The 20563-nt window shown below is 45.6% G+C and overlaps 1 protein-coding gene across 3 annotated transcripts in view; it reads right to left on the reverse strand.

Moving 5' to 3' along the window:
• Nucleotides 1-2072: 2072 nt before the first annotated feature.
• SCARA3 (scavenger receptor class A member 3) overlaps nucleotides 2073-20563 on the reverse strand; it is a 47714-nt gene continuing 29223 nt past the window's right edge. For 2 of the 3 annotated variants that reach the window (XM_083178853.1, XM_083178852.1), the window contains exons 5-6: nucleotides 18287-19330; nucleotides 2073-8129 (exon numbers count right to left, since the gene is read on the reverse strand). In XM_083178853.1, coding sequence (XP_083034979.1) covers nucleotides 7684-8129; nucleotides 18287-19330 — 1490 coding nt within the window. In that variant the 3' untranslated portion in view covers nucleotides 2073-7683. The remainder of the gene's footprint in view (nucleotides 8130-18286; nucleotides 19331-20563) is intronic. The other variant, XR_014471867.1, reaches the window with a different exon arrangement.

Consider the following 20563-nt stretch of genomic DNA (forward strand, 5'->3'; position numbering starts at 1 on the left):
GTAACTGTCCTGGGTAACTGTCCTGGGTAACTGTCCTGGGTAACTGTCCTGGGTAACTGTCCTGGGTAACTGTCCTGGGTAACTGTCCTGGGTAACTGTCCTAGGTAACTGTCCTGGGTAACTGTTGCCCTATGGAATCATGGACCGCATGTAGCTAAGGACTAGTTATACTGTAGGTGCTAGATAACTGCAAATGGAAGGTATAGCTGCTAGGCTGCAGAGCTGACACACCACCCAGAGCATGAACTATACAGTAAACTGGAAACCACTGGGTTAAAGTCATATTTATTATGTTTTGTTGGATATAATTACTGATGTGCGATGAGATCAACCAGGAATATGAAAAGCATTAACCGGGGAAATATGAAACATATCATTTTGTTTTTCCAATTACATCCATGACTTAAGCGTGGTCATGCAATGAGGCAGCTGGTGGTGGTGGTGGTGGGGAGGGGTAAGAAGTCAGTGACTGGGGGAGCTGGGCTGTGCTGGAACATTTCTGTGTCGGCAAAGTGTCTGGTAAAGGAGACGTTACCTAAGACATCTAAAAACAATATAGAAAATCACATATTACGCCACACACGGCATGGAGACGGATGTGAGCTGTATATTTTTATGTTCCACAAAGTTGCATGGGATGGAAGAATAAGAGACCGGGGGAAGCTGTCTCTGTTCCCGACTGTCTCTTCCAATTATCCACTTAGCAACTGGAAGCGTCAGCATGGCGATGGGAAAGGGGAGAAGAGTTAGCGGATATAGCGTTTAGGAGAGGCGGTGTGCCTTGTTATAGAGATTATAGAGCTGCAGGCTCAGTAGTACTGTTTAGGCCCTCAAATTATTATTTGAATATACTTTTGGTGGTTTAGTATTATAGATACTGGGTGGGATCACATCTGCAATGCGGTAAACAGGGCCTCTTATCCTGCACAAGCCAGCATTAATAAATGTTGGTATGTACTTCGAAATGCAATAGGGACAGCGCTCCCATTAAAAATGTCCCTCCCAAAGTGGCAGCCATTTTGGGAGGGACTGATTCAAAGGTGTCAGGTGATCCAGGCAGCCCCAGGGATACTGGGAGGGATCGAATTGTATCCCTCTCAGAAGTGATTGCAGAGAGAAGCCAATAGGATTCTATTGGGTTACTCGTGCGCACCACTCGTGCGTCCTGGTTGTGTCCGTACAGAGCTGCAGCTGCGATTTGAGATGCAGACAGGGAGAAGTGCACTGAAAGTGCAGCGCCCATTCCTGGGCAGGCTGGGGTAATAGGGAGGTGGCTTAGCTCATGCACGGAGGTGGTCCACATTATCGGTGTGTTATGGAAGGGGTGCGGACGCGGCGGTGTGGAAGATGGTGCTTACAGAGATGTTCAAAGGATCACACAGGAGTGGGATTATGGGTAGGGTTCAGGAAGGGAGGGTTAGGCTGCGGAGTGGGGGGATTAGGTTGCAATGTGGGGGGGGGGGTTATGCTTCAGGAAGTTAGGAGTAGGTAAAGGTAGGGTTAATCATACTCGCCTACTCTCCAGATCTGCCAGGAGGCTCCCGAAAATCCAGTGGCTCTCTTGGTCCCCTAAAAAAGAGGGAAAGTCTCCTAGATAGTCAACACCCCCTTGCACCCACACATAAACCCCACCATCAGTAGAGGCAGATGGCATCATTCATGCAGAATCGCACCATCAAGCCCCAGCCCCCTGCTCCACAATGTCGATGACCTTGGCATTGTGTAGTGGGGCCACAATGATGTGATTTCACAGACAACCCCTGTTCTGCTCCCTTGTGTCAACCCCCATATGCCGTGCTTCCCCCCCTCCCAACGTGCAGTGCCGCCCTGGAGGAGGCAGCCTGAAAGCCGGCGAGCATGGTGAAATTACTTACTGGGATCTATTGAGATTCGGCCCATTGTCATTCTACTGATAGTCTTCTAGTTTTCTGAATGTTGGGATCCTGAAAGCCGGGATGTCACACCCAACCTGTGTGATTTTATGCCGCACCTTCTGTATACGGCATTCACCACCAACCATGCAGTATATTTGTGTAGACTCCACCAGTAAACATAGATCCGCACAATTATTTATTGAGCAAATGTATTTATTTTTTTAGTGAATAAACTTGAGTACACGTAGATAACAAACTGCGACCTACAACCGTGAACCTGGTACATTCTGTGCGCAATCCAGTTGCACATTTACATAGAGAACAAAAACTGACTTGATCATTTATTAAAAGCTACCAACCTTATATTATTCAGCACCGAGAGGAAAACGTTTTTGAAACCAGGATCCGTCCCAGTAAATTAGGGATAATAGTTTTTTTTACGTATTAAGAAAGTTTTATATGACATTCAGGTCGTCGTCATCGTTTGGCAAATGACTTCCAGCGTGCATTGTCCCCCTTCATAACCTCGCAGTCTCTTTCTACTGATTGTAGCATAAGTTCAGCAGCGGGTAGATTGTGATAAATGATCAGTCCAATATAATATATTATATTCTGACAAATAAAAAAGAAATACAAGGACGATTTTAACGTTTTTTTTTTTTTTTTTTTTTATCTGAGATTAAAAAGTATCTCCGTAGTAGTTAAATGATTCTTTGCTTTACAGAATTAATCAGGTGATCCAGCAGCTGAAATGCGTGGAGAAATGAACTAACAAAGAGGTTGCCAACAACAACCAATCAGCTTCTGCCAACCAATCATTTTATAGGCGGTACTTGATAAATGCTTCCTGAAAGCTGATTGGGTGCTGTGGGTGGTATAAGACTCAAGGGCCCAGACTCTGTAATGATTAGCCAGGACTCTGTGTTGGCTGGCCACACCCCATCCTGAGGTTAACCACACCCCTAGGCACGGGCCTCTACTGGTGAGTCCAACATACACCAGTCTTATGCTGCCTGTGGGCTATTTCTCCACCGGTCCATTTCTTTACTCATTTCACTGCTTGATACATCAACCCTTACGTTAAGGTAATACCAGCATGATTCATACAAAAAAAATAGCTCTTTGACTTTGGGATCATATGCAAAAAATACGGTGAAAAGGACATACACTTATAGTATCCTCACCATTATGTCACTATACAATCTGCAGTTTGTTGTTGCTTTTTGCACAGTATGCAATATTATACTGGAAAAATAGCTATAAAGTGATTGCGTAATAGGATACTGTTATTAGCGTAAAGGAGATACATTATATAGAACACATTCATCAAATAAGAAAATATAACGCAATCACTATTTGGTCCCCAGGAGCCGCAATCTATAATGAGGTGGTTCACATAAAATGAATAGTGAGGTCAGGGTTTCCAATTTAGGCCACTCCCACCGGATCCACCCAAGCCACACCCACTTGGCTAGGCAAAGCCTGCGGTGGACTCCTGAAACTGGCAATGATCTGCTAAAATCAGGGCTGATGGCTGGTGTGATAAGAGGCCAATAAATAATGCTAAGCTATACATCCAATATTACAAGGTACTGTGTCTTAAAGCATTATATGTAATAGTAGGCATAAACCAATGTATACTGTATATGTACAGTAATCTAGGTTACTAATGCAAGTCATCATCAGCTATTTTAGTGCCCCCATTCCTCCAGTGACTCCACATTTGGTTTTCTAAATATGTGGATTTGTTGTGGATTTTTTAACACCCACGCGTTTCGCCCACTAGATATTTCCTTAGTATAAACCAACCACACCTCAGTGTTAGCATTGTACCTGCTCTTTGTATAAACTACTGTATAAATTGCACATAATGAGCATAACTGTATTGTGGCAAAACAAAGCTGAACCGGGGGACTGTAAGAGTCTTACTGCAAAACGCGTTGTGCGCAAAGTTTTGCTCCTTTTTAGCCTATTGCTTGATATTGGTCCCACGCAGAAACCGGTCCTTACTAATATACATATATGGAAAGATCAATCACATACTTGACCATTACTGTATGTTGATCTAATTGGCCACAAGCTATTCAATCCCTTTTCCCTGGGGTACAAAAGTCTTCAACCACAGACCTGTCAACCCCACTTCACCAACCAAATATAAACAACTTGACCTGAAAACTAAATTGATATTTTTGCACCTAGCATGCCTCAGTCTGCCAACCTCATGCCCTCCAATGTCGCAACCTTGACATAGGTAACAACGGGTCCAAAATCAGACGCGTTTCATCACCTAAAGTTGACCATCGACAATTCAATTACCTTAAAGTTTATTACCATGTCCCAAACCTATACCTGAAATACAAGGACAATAATAAAATGTGTCTCATGCAATTCGTCAATTCACTTTTTAGAATTAGATCCAGAAAAAAAGGAAGAAATCAGGGAAACTGCTTCAGAAATGAATAACGTTAGCATCTGCCCACTTGCCCAGCGCGTGGAAGCGGCGATACGTCTGTCGTCAGCTTATAACATTGGGTTGCGTAGCGGCACAGTTTTTCATAGAAAAAAGCATTGCCTAAATTATTGGCGCCCACCAAATCCACAGCGTGTGTGGGACGCGGGATGGGTCCACGTCATACAAGGAAGAACCGATAGACACAATTATATGTCTGATTCTGGGATTGTTACCTTGCCGCTAAAAATGCAAGATAAAAGCTTTGCGCTAATTAATGAAATATAATTTCCTTTCAGAAACTGTTGCTATTGAAAAATGACAGTGTCTGAGTCTTCTGCTGAAATATGAGAAGGAATTATAGTGTGATCCTGGGGCGTAACTAGCAAAAAGAAAAGTTTGTAAGGGACCCTGTATACCAGTGGTGAAAAATGAATATAGCACATTACTATGACAGGGAAAGTGGCCCCTCTCAGCTCTGGGCCCCATAGCAGCTGCACTCCCTGCACCTATGGTAGCTACACCCCTGTATATAACCCATGTAACTATGACAGGGAAGGTGGCCCCTCTCAGCTCTGGGCCCCATAGCAGCTGCACCGCCTGCACCTATGGTAGTTACACCCTGTATATAACACATGTAACTGTGACAGGGAAGGTGGCCCCTCTCAGATCTGGGCCCCATAGCAGCTGCACCCCCTGTACCTATGGTAGCTACACCCTGTATATAACACATGTAACTGTAACAGGGAAGGTGGCCCCTCTCAGCTCTGGGCCCCATAGCAGCTGCACCCCCTGCACCTATGGTAGCTACACCCTGTATATAACACATGTAACTGTGACAGGGAAGGTGGCCCCTCTCAGCTCTGGCCCCATAGCAGCTGCACTCCCTGCACCTATGGTAGCTACACCCCTGTATATAACACATGTAACTGTGACAGGGAAGGTGGCCCCTCTCAGCTCTGGGCCCCATAGCAGCTGCACCCCCTGCACCTATGGTAGCTACACCCCTGTATATAACACATGTAACTGTGACAGGGAAGGTGGCCCCTCTCAGCTCTGGGCACCATAGCAGCTGCACCCCCTGCACCTATGGTAGCTACATCCTGTATATAACACATGTAACTGTGACAGGGAAGGTGGCCCCCCCTCAGCTCTGGGCCCCATAGCAGCTGCACCCCCTGCACCTATGGTAGCTACATCCTGTATATAACACATGTAACTGTGACAGGGAAGGTGGCCCCTCTCAGCTCTGGGCCGCATAGCAGCTGCACTCCCTGCACCTATGGTAGCTACACCCTGTATATAACACATGTAACTGTGACAGGGAAGGTGGCCCCTCTCAGCTCTGGGCCGCATAGCAGCTGAACTCCCTGCACCTATGGTAGCTACACCCCCGTATATAATACATGTAACTGTGACAGGGAAGGTGGCCCCTCTCAGCTCTGGCCCCATAGCAGCTGCACTCCCTGCACCTATGGTAGCTACACCCTGTATATAACACATGTAACTGTGACAGTGAAGGTGGCCCCTCTCAGCTCTGGGCCCCATAGCAGCTGCTCTCTCTGCACCTATGGTAGCTACACCCCTGTATATAACACATGTAACTGTGACAGGGAAGGTGGCCCCTCTCAGCTCTGGGCTCCATAGCAGCTGCACCCCCTGCACCTATGGTAGCTACACCCTGTATATAACACATGTAACTGGGTCGGGGAAGGTGGCCCCTCTCAGCTCTGGGCCCCATAGCAACTGAACTCCCTGCACCTATGGTAGCTACACCCCTGTATATAACACATATAACTGTGACAGGGAAGGTGGCCCCTCTCAGCTCTGGGTCCCATAGCAGCTGCACTCCCTGCACCTATGGTAGCTACACCCTCTAAATAACACATGTAACTGGGACAGGGAAGGTGGCCCCTCTCAGCTCTGGGCCCCATAGCAGCTGCACCCCATGCACCTATGGTACCTACACCCTGTATATAACACATGTAAATGTGACAGGGAAGGTGGCCCCTCTCAGCACTGGAGCCCATAGCAGCTGCACCCCATGCACCTATGGTAGCTACACCCTGTATATAACACGTGTATCTGTGACAGGGAAGGTGGCCCCTCTCAGCTCTGGGCCCCACAGCAGCTGCACTCCCTGCACCTATGGTACCTACACCCTGTATATAACACATGTAAATGTGACAGGGAAGGTGGCCCCTCTCAGCACTGGAGCCCATAGCAGCTGCACCCCATGCACGTATGGTAGCTACACCCTGTATATAACACGTGTATCTGTGACAGGGAAGGTGGCCCCTCTCAGCTCTGGGCCCCACAGCAGCTGTACTCCCTGCACCTATGGTAGCTACGCCCCTGTATATAACACATATAACTGTGACAGGGAAGGTGGCCCCGTTCAGCTCTGGGCCCCATAGCAGCTGCTTCCCCTGCAACTATTGCATTATACAGTATGTTGTGCTGTATACTGCTAATATGTACATGAATCAGAGGTGATGTATATATTTTGTACACAAGACAGAGCAAATAATATATGTATTAATTGCAACACTGAGCAATATACGAACCAGACGTAACTTGTGGTTCCTCTTCATTTACCCAATGTGCACATACTGTACTGTAATTGCATTCTATTTACATTTAAGTGGAGTATTTACCATTGTTCTGTGCATTCTTCATACACACTGTGATAATGTCTTTGCACTTATACTGCGTACTGCTGCAGTGAGTTTAGATGAAGGGTCCCGGGGCAGGTCCTCTATATTTTTGTTGGAAATTGAGGATGTCTAAATGACCCTATAAAGTGGAAATGCCCATTTCCTATACTCATTTCCTAGCATTACACAGATAATCAGAGCCATAACTAATTGTAGTGGGAATGAGATGCCCGCCCAAGCCCAGCTGTAATGTAACCAAATTATCCTAACATAGTTACCCCTTAGCCCTGCTTCTGATGTGCACTTTGGGCGGATGTCCCTCTCATGCTGTCCTAGATTTGTTTCTTGACCTCAACTCACAAAACATTGGCGTTGAGTGTAGACTGCATTTGACTGTGAATCAGGCTCATTTTGTGGGCTATATTTAGGGGAAAGGAATAGAGTTTGTGAGGCCTCATATATAAATTCATCAGTTGCGTCATTGAGCGTCAGAATGCAATTTCCACCCAGGGATCTACACTCAGTCATTATTGAGAAGCATCAGACATTTCCGGGGACCACCGGGTCTGCTTCGGGTCTGGATCTGATGACGAACAACCTGCACTTCAGGTCAACATTTTTGTTCATGAATTTTGGTCAATTTTTTGTTTCGTTCTTCAGTGCTACATTCATGTAACTTAAGTTTCATTAAACGAGGTTACATTCATTTAGAGAAAGTAGATGGTCCCATAGGTCCAGGCAAACCATGAGGTCCAGGAACGCCAGCTTCCCCATGCGGACCCATTGGTTCATCCATCCCTGGTAAGCCTGGTTGCCCCTGAATTCCTGGCTCTCCAATGAAGCCTGAGGGTCCTATGTATCCTGGAGGTCCAGCAGGTCCTAGAAGACCTATGTCACCTTTGGCTCCTTTTTGACCTTTGGGACCTGGGAACCCCATACTGCCCTTCTCGCCTTTGATACCTGCAGCCCCCTTTGATCCAAGGGCACCTTTCAGTCCCATAGGCCCAATGTTACCAATTTGTCCTCTGAGTCCTTCATGACCTGGATCACCCAAGTCACCAGTGTCACCTTTGTCTCCTTTGATGCCTATAGGTCCCTTGACTCCCAGATCACCTTTGAATCCTCTTGGGCCTGGAAGACCTGGTGATCCTGTTGAAATAATGAATTGATTAGTGGTGTTTGTCACCGGTGTTAATTACTTTATTCAGGACTATGTTGAGCATTCATAACAATTTACTCTAAGGGGTTTATGTACTGAGAAAAAGAAAAAGGTATGTAACGCAATGTAAGATAGCGTGGCGCCCCAGAGAGACACTGGGACTGGTATTTGGAAGCAATGTACAGGAATGTGTATGTATGTTTGTTGTTTTGTTATGGAAAACATCTGTGTGCTTTATTTATTCTGCTGCCTCATTTCAGGGACACTGTGTGTGGTACTGCAGACGTTACCTTCTTCTCTCATGTGTCTCATGAGCCAAGAAAGTCGCCTCCTGATTGGCCGCTAGGCGGCCAATAGAATCATTCGGATGAGAGGTGCGGAAGATGAAACATCTCTGTCATCGACAAGTCCGATGGGCACCGGCGGCTGACTAGGGCAGAGAAGGAGAAGATGTCGGGATCTTTGCCCGAGGACCTGGTGAGTAGGATTTCCTTCCACAGGTCCCCCATGGATTTATTCGGATCCAGGACCCCGGACTCTTCAGCCCTGGAGCCCCGGACCAGCCCTGGAACCAAGGCCCCGGAACCAGGCATCGAGGACGGGCTTCAGCATGGGCAGGTAAGTTCTGGAGGGGGGGGGGGGGGCTTCTTTGGGGGGGTCCCCACTCCCCCAGGACCCCTGCCCATGCTGACCGGTCAGGGGGTGAATGCTTTGGCCGGGGGGACCTGTATATAAAGTCTCCCCCCCCCCCCCCCGGCTGTGGCATTACCCTGCTGGCTGGTGTGGCCCGGTGCTGGTTCTTGAAATACGGGGGACTCATTTTGTCCCCAGTATTTTAGGAACCAGGACTGGCCCTTGAGCCTGGTGCTGGTTTAATAAAATCCTGGGGACCCCTATTTGTTCAGCCCCATGATTTTATGAAACCAGGACCGGCTCTTTGAGCCTGGGGCTGGTTATGCTCATGAGGGGGGACCCCACGCCGTTTTTTTTTACTTTTTTAATTTAACTCTTTTTTTAACACCAGAACCATGCACAGATCGCAATGATCTGTGCATGTTTCTGACAAATTCGCCAGTCAGAACCTGGTCTATTTTTTTGCCAATTTTTGCACTTTTTTTGGGTGATTTCCAAATTCGCACCCCATTAAATTTGCGAATTGTATGTTTTTTCAATGGGAAAACATCTGGATGCGAATTGAGAAATCGCCACTTTAGAATGTGCGAATTTGCGGCAATAAGTTGCGATTTTTGCCGCAATTCGCATCTCATTAAGTTGGCGATTTCGGAAAAATGTCCAATCGCCAAAAAACTACAATCATTTCCTATTAAATGTCACCCTCTGTGTCTTTATTTTACTACATTAATCTTATAACTACTGTAGCTGATGTTCCCGTTTCAACCCGGCAAAGCTTTACTGGGTGGAACATTTTACCCCTTTTTCGACCCCTCAGCAGTTGAATTTTGCAAAATCCCTGCTTAGTGGGTGGCTGCAAATAACCGTCACCGTTTTCATACCACCCAACAGGTCACATGTTTCAGGTCACCCAACAGGAGCACAGCTAAAGGTGGCCATACACATGCAGATTTATCTTCAGATCTAGCTGGTTGGAACAAAAACATGGTTATGGATGAGAGCAAATGACAGTTGACCATTTGTTTGGAAAAGCTGGAAAACTGACAAACTGTCACTCAGATATTACCAGGTTTTTGTTCCAACCAGCCAGATCTGAAGATAAATCTGTAAGTGTATGGGCACCTTAACCAGGGCCGTCTTTTCGTATGGGCTTAATGGGCACTTGCCCAGGGGCCCCAGGTGTATAAGGGCCCTATGCTGATAGCTGAGGATCCCCTTTTTCCAGGGATACCAGAATTTTTAAAATCGGCCCTGGGGAACTGGAGATATCCAACTTCAAAGCAGCAGTCCACATCCGACCTGTTAATTGCAGTTCTCTCTGACTTAGAGATTTTCTGGGAGTATATTCCAAAAGCTGGGGCTCTCCCCTTTCTGTCGATACTAGAGGTTTGTCTCTATCTTGCCCAGAACCAGAGATATCAGCCTTCCAGCAGCCGGTCCCTGCTCCAGCTCCAAACATCTGGTGTACAGTTTTATATTTTTGTCAATGGATTGCTCTGGCTCCTGATCTCTGATCCCCAAGTTCCCAGCACCTCCTGAAAGTTTGGACTCTAGGTTTTTATACTATTGAAGGCTAAGAAATCTATTTCCAGATAATGGCGATACATACCTCCCAACTTCCGTCCGGAGGAAATAGGGACACTCGAGCGCCCGAAAAGGGGGCGGGCGTATGCAAATGAGGGCGTGACTTATGCTAATTAGCCGCAACCTCATTTTCATACGAGAATAGACGCTGTGCGCATGCGCACAGCGTCTATTCTACTAGATTGGGGGGTCTCCCAACTGCCACCCCCCGCAGCGGGAAATGCCTGCCGCGGGTGGGACGTCGGGACAGGACCCGAAAATCGGGACTGTCCCGACGGAATCGTGACAGTTGGGAGGTATGGCGATATCTGCAGTCAAACAAGCTGCCCTCCACTGGAAAAGGACGAATATTAAGCCCACTCCATTATCCAACCCTCCCCTGTGTATAAAACACCCCCTACCTCCCTGGAAGTCATTTACAAGGGACCCTTCATTCAGCTCAGTGCCCCCTTCTACATGTCAGTGTTCTCCCTCCCACCACCTGTGCAGTAAAGGAGTAATTAGCAGAAGTTACTGCTCTAGGTCCTACATGTTGAATGGAAGATAGAGCACCCCCTGCCACCCGTGGGACATCAAAGCTGCTGCTGATAGCACCCCCCCACCCCTAGGAGGGGAGAATGGGTAAGGGCCCCAGTGCATTGCTTTGCCCAGGGGCCCACACTGCTGTTAAGATGGCCCTGACCTTAACTGTCATATTTTCCAGTAGTAATGCATTGAGATTGGATGGCGAATGTTCATATACTGTGGGCGGGATGCACTAAACTGAAAATGACGTAAAAACCCAGTTTTCGTGGTTTTTACCACATTTTCTTACGCACTATAAAGCCCCTCCGCCAGGGCACGTAGGGAATCGCCAGCAAAAGCTTTAGTAAGTTGGAGAAAACATTAATCACCCCATAGAGGGGGCAGCATCCAAATCCCGCTCCTTGCGTTAACGGGCAGAATGATCCCACCTTCTATAGCGGACAAATGGAGCTGTAGTAAGTAGTAGCCAATCAGGATGTAGCTGTCATTTCATAGAATTTACTAGATAAATGGAGCTAGAATGTAATTGGCAGCTGGAACAAATCCTTCCCGGCCACGTTAGATCCATAAATCCATTGTACTGTGCCATGTACAGTACTATACGCCGCGGGGATTGTGTCTGTATTATAGGAGCGTGTCCATACATGTGGCAGATATCACCGTGTGCGTGACGAGGGCTCCTCTGCTGGGGTTCTACACGGATCCCAACAGCTGTAGCTATGAATGGGATTTTTATTTTCCCTGCTGGGGGTTACAACGTTTTGTATCCCTGGATGTCAGCGCTGTGTGTGTGGAATGCGTGACGTGCGCTAACATAGGAAAATATCATCAATAAAAAACTTCCTCCAGTAACAAGTTACAGAAATAGGAGGTTTTTTCATTTTTTTTTAAATATTTTCTACCACCATTATTCTTCAATAAAGTGTTGTTGCCATATTATTTTATTAACTACGGGACAGAATATTTGAACTGTACTTAAAAGCGATGGAGTAGGGATCCTCATAGTGAGAATACCAACATTCCTATGGGTACTGGAGGTAAGTACTGGGGATGGGGTTAGGTTTTGGCACTAGGTGAGGGTTAGGCTGTAGGGTTGGATGAGGTTAGGTTTAGGCTGTGGGAGCAATTGGTGAGGGTTAGGGTTAGGCACTAAGGGGAGGGCTAGGGTTAGGCTGGGAGTGGTGGAGGAGGTTAGGATTAGGCTGTGGATGTGGATGTATTTGGTTAGGGTTAGGCTGTGGGGATGGACTAGGTTAGAGTTAGGCTGTGGGGGGGGGGGGTAAGGGTTAGGCTATGGTAGTGTTTGGTTAGGGTTAGGCTGTGGTAAAGTTCAGTTAGGGTTAGGCACTAGTAGGAGGATTATGGTTAGGCTGTGGTAGTAGGGGAGGTTAGGCTGTGGTAGTGTCTGGTTAGGAATATGCTCTACAGGGAGGGTTATGGTTAGGCTGTGGAGGTGGTTAGGGTTAAGCTGCAGTAGTAAAGGAGGTTAGAGTTAGGCTGCAGTGTGTGGGTTAGGCTGTGGGAGTGGAGGTGGTTAAGGTCAGGCTGTGGGAGTGGAGGTGGTTAAGGTCAGACTGTGGGAGTGGAGATGGTTAAGGTCAGGCTGTGGAAGTGGAGGTGGCTAGGGTTAGGCATTAGGGGAAGGGTTAGGCTGGGATGGTAGGGGAGGTTAGGGTTAGGCTGTGGGAGTGGAGGTGGTTAAGGTTCGGCTGCACTTGGTGAGGTCAGGGTTAGGCTGTGGGAGCATTTTGTTAGGGTTAGGCACTAGGGCGAGGGTAAGGGTTAGGGGGGGTGATGAAAGAGATTATGGTTAGGCTGTGGGAGCGTTTGGTTAGGGTTAGGCACTAGGGAGAGGGTTAGGGTTAGGCTGGGGGTGATGAAAGAGATTAGGGTTAGGCTGTCGTTTGGTTAGGGTTAAGCGCTAAGGGAGGGTCAGGGTTAGGCTGGGGAGTGGAGGAGGTTAAGGTTAGGCTGTGGAAGTATTTGGTTAGGGTAAGGATCTAGGGGGAGGGTTAGGATTAGGCTGGGGGGTGGAGGAGGTTAAGGTTAGGCTGTGGAAGTATTTGGTTAGGGCAGGGGTGGGGAACCTTTTTTGTGCCAAGGGACGTTTGTATGGGGAAAAAAATCCTTCGGGGGCCATATGTAAAAATGTATCTTACAAATTGTCCTGCTGCAGCTGTCCCGCGCTTCGGCGGCTGCCTCTGAATAGGACTGACAGTCTCCTGCTGCTGTTGATTAAGAGGAATCTCGCGAGAACTACTGACCTCTCATGAGAATTCCTCTCTACTTGAAGGCGGGCAACTCAGACCGGCTACAGGGGCCGCATGCGGCCCCCGGGCCTGAAGTTCCCCACCCCTGGGTTAGGGTAAGGATCTAGGGGGAAGGTTAGGATTAGGCTGGGGGTGGTGGAGGAGGTTACGATTATGCACTAAAGTACTAAAGAAAATTTCTGCACAACAAAACCACTTGAATCCACTATGTTGTACAGGAAGCACATAATAAAAAATCATTTCTACCATTATAACTAATATCAACAGATACTGATTTTTAGATCCTAAAAAGATTTTCTGGAAATAATTAAAAATGATATTAAATAAACAAGACATGGCCTATATGAGAGATGCTCTAATTCTCCAGACACAATTGTGCATTTTTACTGGACTACAGGATCTGGCACACTAGAGGGGGCTCTGTCCGGCTTGGAATGGGTCTTGTTTGAGCAGATCCAGATGTGGTTTGGGTGGACCTAGGATCTGTGCTTTCTTTTAAAAGTGTGCTGCACATAATCGGTCTCCAATTCAGCAGCGAGCAGGTTCCCAGATTGGGCAGAATCAACACATAGAGATTACTTCCGGCAATACTGGAGTATGTTAGAGCGGCCTGATAATAACTGCGTACAGTGATTACACTGACAGTTCATGCATTAGTTAAAGTATAGGCAGTACGGATGGTGTAATGGTTAGCTTTACTGCCTCACAGCGCTGAGGTCATGGGTTCTATCCCCACCATGTGTTATATATACAGGGCAGTACGGACGGTGTAATGGTTAGCATTACTGCATCACAGCGCTGAGGTCATGGGTTCTATCCCCACCATGTGTTATATATACGGGGCAGTACGGACGGTGTAATGGTTACATTACTGCCTCACAGCGCTGAGGTCATGGGTTCTATCCCCACCATGTGTTATATATACAGGGCAGTACGGACGGTGTAATGGTTACATTACTGCCTCACAGCGCTGATGTCATGGGTTCTATCCCCACCATGTGTTATATATACGGGGCAGTACGGACAGTGTAATGGTTAGCATTACTGCCTCACAGCACTGAGGTCATGGGTTCTATCCCCACCATGTGTTATATATACAGGGCAATACGGATGGTGTAATGGTTAGCATTACTGCATCACAGCGCTGAGGTCATGGGTTCTATCCCCACCATGTGTTATATATACGGGGCAGTACGGACAGTGTAATGGTTACATTACTGCCTCACAGCGCTGATGTCATGGGTTCTATCCCCACCATGTGTTATATATACAGGGCAGTACGGACGGTGTAATGGTTACATTACTGCCTCACAGCGCTGATGTCATGGGTTCTATCCCCACCATGTGTTATATATACGGGGCAGTACGGACAGTGTAATGGTTAGCATTACTGCCTCACAGCACTGAGGTCATGGGTTCTATCCCTACCATGTGTTATATATAAGGGGCAGTACGGACGGTGTAATGGTTAGTATTACTGCCTCACAGCGCTGAGGTCATGGGTTCTATCCCCACCATGTGTTATATATACGGGGCAGTACGGACGGTGTAATGGTTACACTACTGCCTCACAGCGCTGAGGTCATGGGTTCTATCCCCACCATGTGTTATATATAAGGGGCAGTACGGACGGTGTAATGGTTAGTATTACTGCCTCACAGCGCTGAGGTCATGGGTTTGATTCCCACAATGGCCCTAACTGTGCGGAGTTTGTATATGCTCCCCGTACTTGCGTGGGTTTCCACCGGGTACTCCGGTTTCCTCCCACAATCCAAAAATATACTGGTAGGCTAATTGACCAAACAAAATTAACCCTAAAATCTCTGTATGAGAGTGTACATGTGGTAGGGATATAGATTATAAACTCCACTGGGGCAGGGACTGATGTGAATGTTAAAATATTCTCTGTACAGTGCTGCGGAATGGGTGCCGGACTGGGTCCCGACTGTAAAAACATTGACAGCCGGGTACCCGATGGCCACCTGCTATTTTTCCACGACCCCCATAGAGGGAGAATAGAATAAGTGGCGAGCATATCGAGCCACCGTGCCCCCAGCGTGGCGAGTGCAGTGAGCCCGCAAGGGGCTTAGTTACGCTCACCATGCTGTCTGAATCCGGACAGTCCCAACGTCGGGCTAATGACTGTCGGGATCCCGACAGTCGGACCCCTATGCCACACCCCTGCGGAATATGTGTGCGCTATATAAGAAATTGTTACAAAACAAATAAATAAAACAGGAGCATCAGCTAAAATAAATTATATTGATGGCGTGCCTAAAGACCTCAACTCTTCTTCCATGTACTTATTAATTAGATCCACTGGGCCATTTTAAGGCAAAATTATTATATACTGCAAGAATAAGCTGGGCACTCACATGTACTGTGAATCAGCTAATTGCCCCAATATCACCAACATCACTGGGTGTGTCAGTGTCTCCAAAATAAGAATAACAGCCAAGAATAGTCCAATCAAATTTGACCAGATTTTTATTAAACATGTTTGGACATGGGGACTGGTGATTAGCACTGGAGCCATTTCTAATCATCTCCTGACATTAAGGGGGTTATTCTAGTTCACTCTTTCTGACAAATTCCTTCTTGGACAAAATGGAGATGGACAAAACCATGTGCACTGCAGGGGGGGCAGATGTTACTTGTGCAGAGAGAATTTGATTTGGGTTAGTTATTTTGTTTCTGTGCAGGGTAAATACTGGCTGCTTTATTTTTGCACTGCAAAATAGATCTCACTTTGAAGTAAAACCCCACCCAAATCTAATTCTCTCTGCACATGTCACATCTGCCCCACCTGCAGTGCACATGGTTTTGTCCATCTAAGAAGGATTTTGTCAGAAAGAGTGAACTAGAATAACCCCCTAAGTGTTGATTACTCTACTTGGCACTTCTGTGGAAAGTTGTTTTGTCCATCGGAGCTTCACCATCTGGAACAATCCATGTGTGTCCAACATGACATGGGGCCCAATGCTGCTGATTCAGTTATTTGTACCAACATTGACTAGGAATTAAATGTTGTTGGGACATAAAAGCCGTAAGGTCAAGTATCATGAAACATCTAACTATGCAACTTGCAAATAGTGTTGGTTAACCAAGGACAGTAGTGGAATCTCAATGGGTTGATCACGCAGAGAAAAGGGTGGAGAAGTGGACCAGTGGACTAGTTACCCATATTAATCAATCAAGTAATCAGTCAGTCAATCAATCAGCATCTATCATTTTATGAAATGTACTTGATAAACGCTTCAAAACAAATGATTAGTTAACATGGACAACTTCTCTAATGGTCTACCAATTTATCTGCTTAATACAGTCTAGGACCCTGGTGGACATTGATGGACTTTGCTTGTTGGATGCCCCAGGTCATTGAACCCAGTCTAGTTTTATTATTGTAGCTGTCTTCATCTCTTCAATAAAAACGTGTCCATGTGGAATATTTTGCAAACCACAGCAATTGTCTTTAAAAGGTTAATTTTAAGTCCTTGGCAAATCCTTACATACTGTATGGCTAAATTCGTGTGCCATGGCAAGAACTGATGTAACCATATTTGAGGTCGTCAACTTGTTGTGGGAGTGGAGAGATACATTGGACAGTGGTTTCAGTAACCCTGGTGGTGAAGTAGGCTTTGGGCTGATTGTATGTTTTGATGACTCTAAATGGACAGTTTGTGATATCCAAGTGTTCTATCTACAGTATCTTATGTCCTGTACATGTGCAGCCTATTGTGCAATTCACATTTTTTATTTGCTTCACTTTTTTATGTCCCCGTTCTTCTAATTTAATATACAGATAGATACATTCACACCTTTATTCAGGCCAAATTCCACCAGCAAAACAGTCAGCATTTTGCAGCCAAATGCATAATACTCAATGACTTGGTGCACAGCGATGGGAGCTGTCTTGGGTGTTATTAGACATGGAAAATGTAACAACATTCTATTTTTGTTTTAGTGGCCCATTAAAAACACAGGCACGAGTTATTCTGCACAGCAGTAGGGACAGACGGAGGGGTAATAAACAGAAGCATTTCTGGCATAGAGTTATCGCCACAGGAAATGTTGCTTATATCATCATAATAACCCTGTAGGTTGTGTAATAAACTACTTACGTATTGTGAAAGAACCCTCCATAGTTTGAAATGATTTGACTACGAGCTTTAAAAAATAAAAAAATTGTAGTTAACGCACGACCATGCTAACGCGTTTCATTTGTTAGCAAGGTAAGTTATCTGTGATAATTCATCTTGACTTAAAGCATTTTGTGGTTGTTAAAACCCGCCCCTGCTGTGGCAGTAACTGACAGAGGAAGCCTCTCCTGCGCTGTGATTTGTGGTATAAATACTTTCGCGTTTCGCTTCGTTAAACGTTAAAATATTTCCACGAAACGCATTATGACAACAAGACTGGAGGAGGAAACTGTATTTGGATACAATAGCTGATATGGAGCCAAATGTACTAAGCATTAAAAGCAATAACATGGAGAGTGATAAACCACCCACCAATCAGTTCCTTACTGCCATGTTACAGGCTGTGTTGAAAAATGACAGGTAGGAGCTGATTGGCTGGTGGTTTATCACTCTCTATTTTAACACTTTTCAAAGCATAGTACATCTGGCCCATGATCAATTCCTCTTTGTTTTCTCTATTAAAAAGGTCTATAGTAAATTAAGATTAGACTTCTTCATATATACTGCAAGTGGCAATATCAGTGTGCCAGGGCCTGTGCGGCTACGCTGCACCGAGTGCATTTATTTTGCACAGAACGTGCAAACATTATTCACATTATATGAAAGCTGAGTAGGTGTGGAATTTGTTGAGTTCCAGTGAGCTTAATCTCAAACTTATGTCTGTAACGCCAACTCCTTTGCGGATAAAGGGCCTGATTCAGGTATAACAAACAGGTCAAGGCCTCGAAATTCAAAGAACTATACATTACTCAGCATCTTTCAGAACTGCTCATTGGGGCTTCTCGTGCCCTATGGCGTACCTGCGCTCAGTGAAGAAGGACACTTTTGTACGTGCAAGTACTGTATATTTAATAATAATGAAGATGCTTTCTGGAAGGCGCAAGTTGTGATCTGCATTTTATACCATAAATGTAAAGGGTCGGTTGCAATTCTTACCTTGCACAATGGTGACCTTCTGGAGAATTTCACCGTGTCTGGTGTCCACCAACTTCATCTCTTCCATGATCATTGAAAGGTTCCGTATGTCAAAGTCTAACCTTGCATTCATTAAACTGAATCTCTCTCTCAGCAAGTCGGTGGTGCCCTGCATGAGCCCGACGGTTTTATTAAGGTAATATAACTCCTCCGCATGAGAGTGGAACCCATGGGTGCAAGACAGGCGTACGTCGTCAAGGTACTTCAACATGCTGTGCACATGGTTGTCGGTAGCATTGATGTTGGTGAAGATTGTGCCGATCTCGGTCTCGTGGGAAAACATCCTGCCCTCGAGGCTCTCGAATCTCTCAACCGTCCGGTTCTGCGTGTACTTTGAATGATACTGGAGATCTTGCATGTTTTCCTCGTGGTCATCCAAGAAGGAAGTAATGTTGTCCAACTGTAGCTGGAGACTCATCACTTGTAGAACCAAGTCATGTATGACCTCTGTGTTAAGGGTGATTTGTTGGGCGGTGGCACCCATGCTACTCTGGATGGTCCTCACCAGGTCGGTTGTTTTGCCTGACGTGGCCTTAAATGCAGTGAAAACCTTGCTGTAATTTTGCCAGTCATTTACGATCTTTTGCAGGGTCAGAGTTTCCTCGTCGGTCTTCCTGTGTATAACTTGTATCCAGTCTGATGTTTGACCCAGGGTAAAGTTTATCTGCTGGACTGCTGCTGTAATGTCGTACCGCTCCTGGACCAAGTTCTTCACCGAGGCCTCTAGCTCAGACGCTGCCGTCTGCCACCCTTTGACCTGGGAAAGGAAAAGGCCCAGGGTTTGGTTTATCTGAAGAAGGGAGATGTTGCTCTTCACAATCTGGTTATCCATCTTGCTGTTGGCAGCCGTCATTAACTGGTGACTCTGAGAGGTTCGGTCCAGTTGCACATTCTGTGCCGAGAGCATCTTTTGCATTTGTTCCAGCTCCCCTTGAAGTTTGCTGATCTCCTGGCCCAAGAAGTTGGCGTCATGGCAGTAAGAGCAGTTGCCCACGGATTTCATGTCTAGCGAGGAAAAACATACTGTAATTATTCAAATTCAATACTATAAGTGGAGTCAACAGTCACTTAATTGGTTAATAATGGTTAATTGCCTCTCTTTAGCATGGTGTCTGGAAACAGATGAGACATGTCTGATTGCTCAGTAATATAGACTGATATATATATATATATATATATATATATATATATATATGCTCCAATATATCGGCACTCCACAATCAGTAAATAACCCGGTGCACTCCAAGTAATAATATACCAGTCCAACAAGAAGGAGGCACACGGACACACATGGTTTAAATATGCAAAAACGAAGCTGTATTAGCGCCAAAATATATATATATATATATATATATATATATATATATATATATATATATATATATATTTTATCCGTCATGAAGAGGAGAGGTTTCATCCAATGGTTTATTAAATGGGTTGGGATCATTTGGTCTAGATAAGATAAGATAAGAATACTTTATTGTTATTAACAATACATCACAACAATGCACCGTCAACAAAACTTAAATACAAAAACCTACACAAAGGAAAAACATTTAGGGCAATTCCCATGTCACTTAACAGCATTTAGCATACGAACAGCAGTGGGAAAGAAACTATTTGTCATACGCTTTGTACGTGCTGAAATACTGCGATATCGTTTTTGCGATGGCAAAACTTCAAAAGCCTTGTATTCTGGATGGCTAGGATCTGCTAAAATACAATTTGCCTTCTTTAGCAATCTGTTTTTATATAAGTCATGGGCGCATGGTAAAGACACCCCTATAATTCTGCCTGCAATTTTAATCACACGATCTAACGCGGTCCTCTCAGCCACGGTGCAGCTCCCGAACCAAACTATGATTCCGTAAGTTAAGACACTCTCCACAATGCCTCTATAGAATCTAGCTAGTGTGTTAATGTCGGAGCATACAGCTTTAAGTTTTCTCAAAAAGAAAAGCCGTTTCTGAGCTTTCTTAACCACCGTGGTAGAGTTTAAAGACCACGTAAGATCATTTGAAATGAGTAGCCCCAAAAATTTAAAAACCTGCACCTCCTCAATAGGCTTATTCTCAATAAAAATGGGAAGTATTGGCCTACCACAGCCTCGCCTAAAATCTATTTTCATCTCCTTGGTCTTATTTGTGTTAAGGTGCAGACAATTTTGCCTACTCCATTCAAACAGTCTGCAAACCTCAGACCTATACGCTACCTCGTCGTCATTTGTTATCAGGCCAA

The sequence above is a fragment of the Crinia signifera genome, chromosome 3, assembly GCF_055691185.1.
Source record: "Crinia signifera chromosome 3, ASM5569118v1, whole genome shotgun sequence".
In the NCBI taxonomy this organism is placed as follows: Eukaryota; Metazoa; Chordata; class Amphibia; order Anura; family Myobatrachidae; genus Crinia; species Crinia signifera.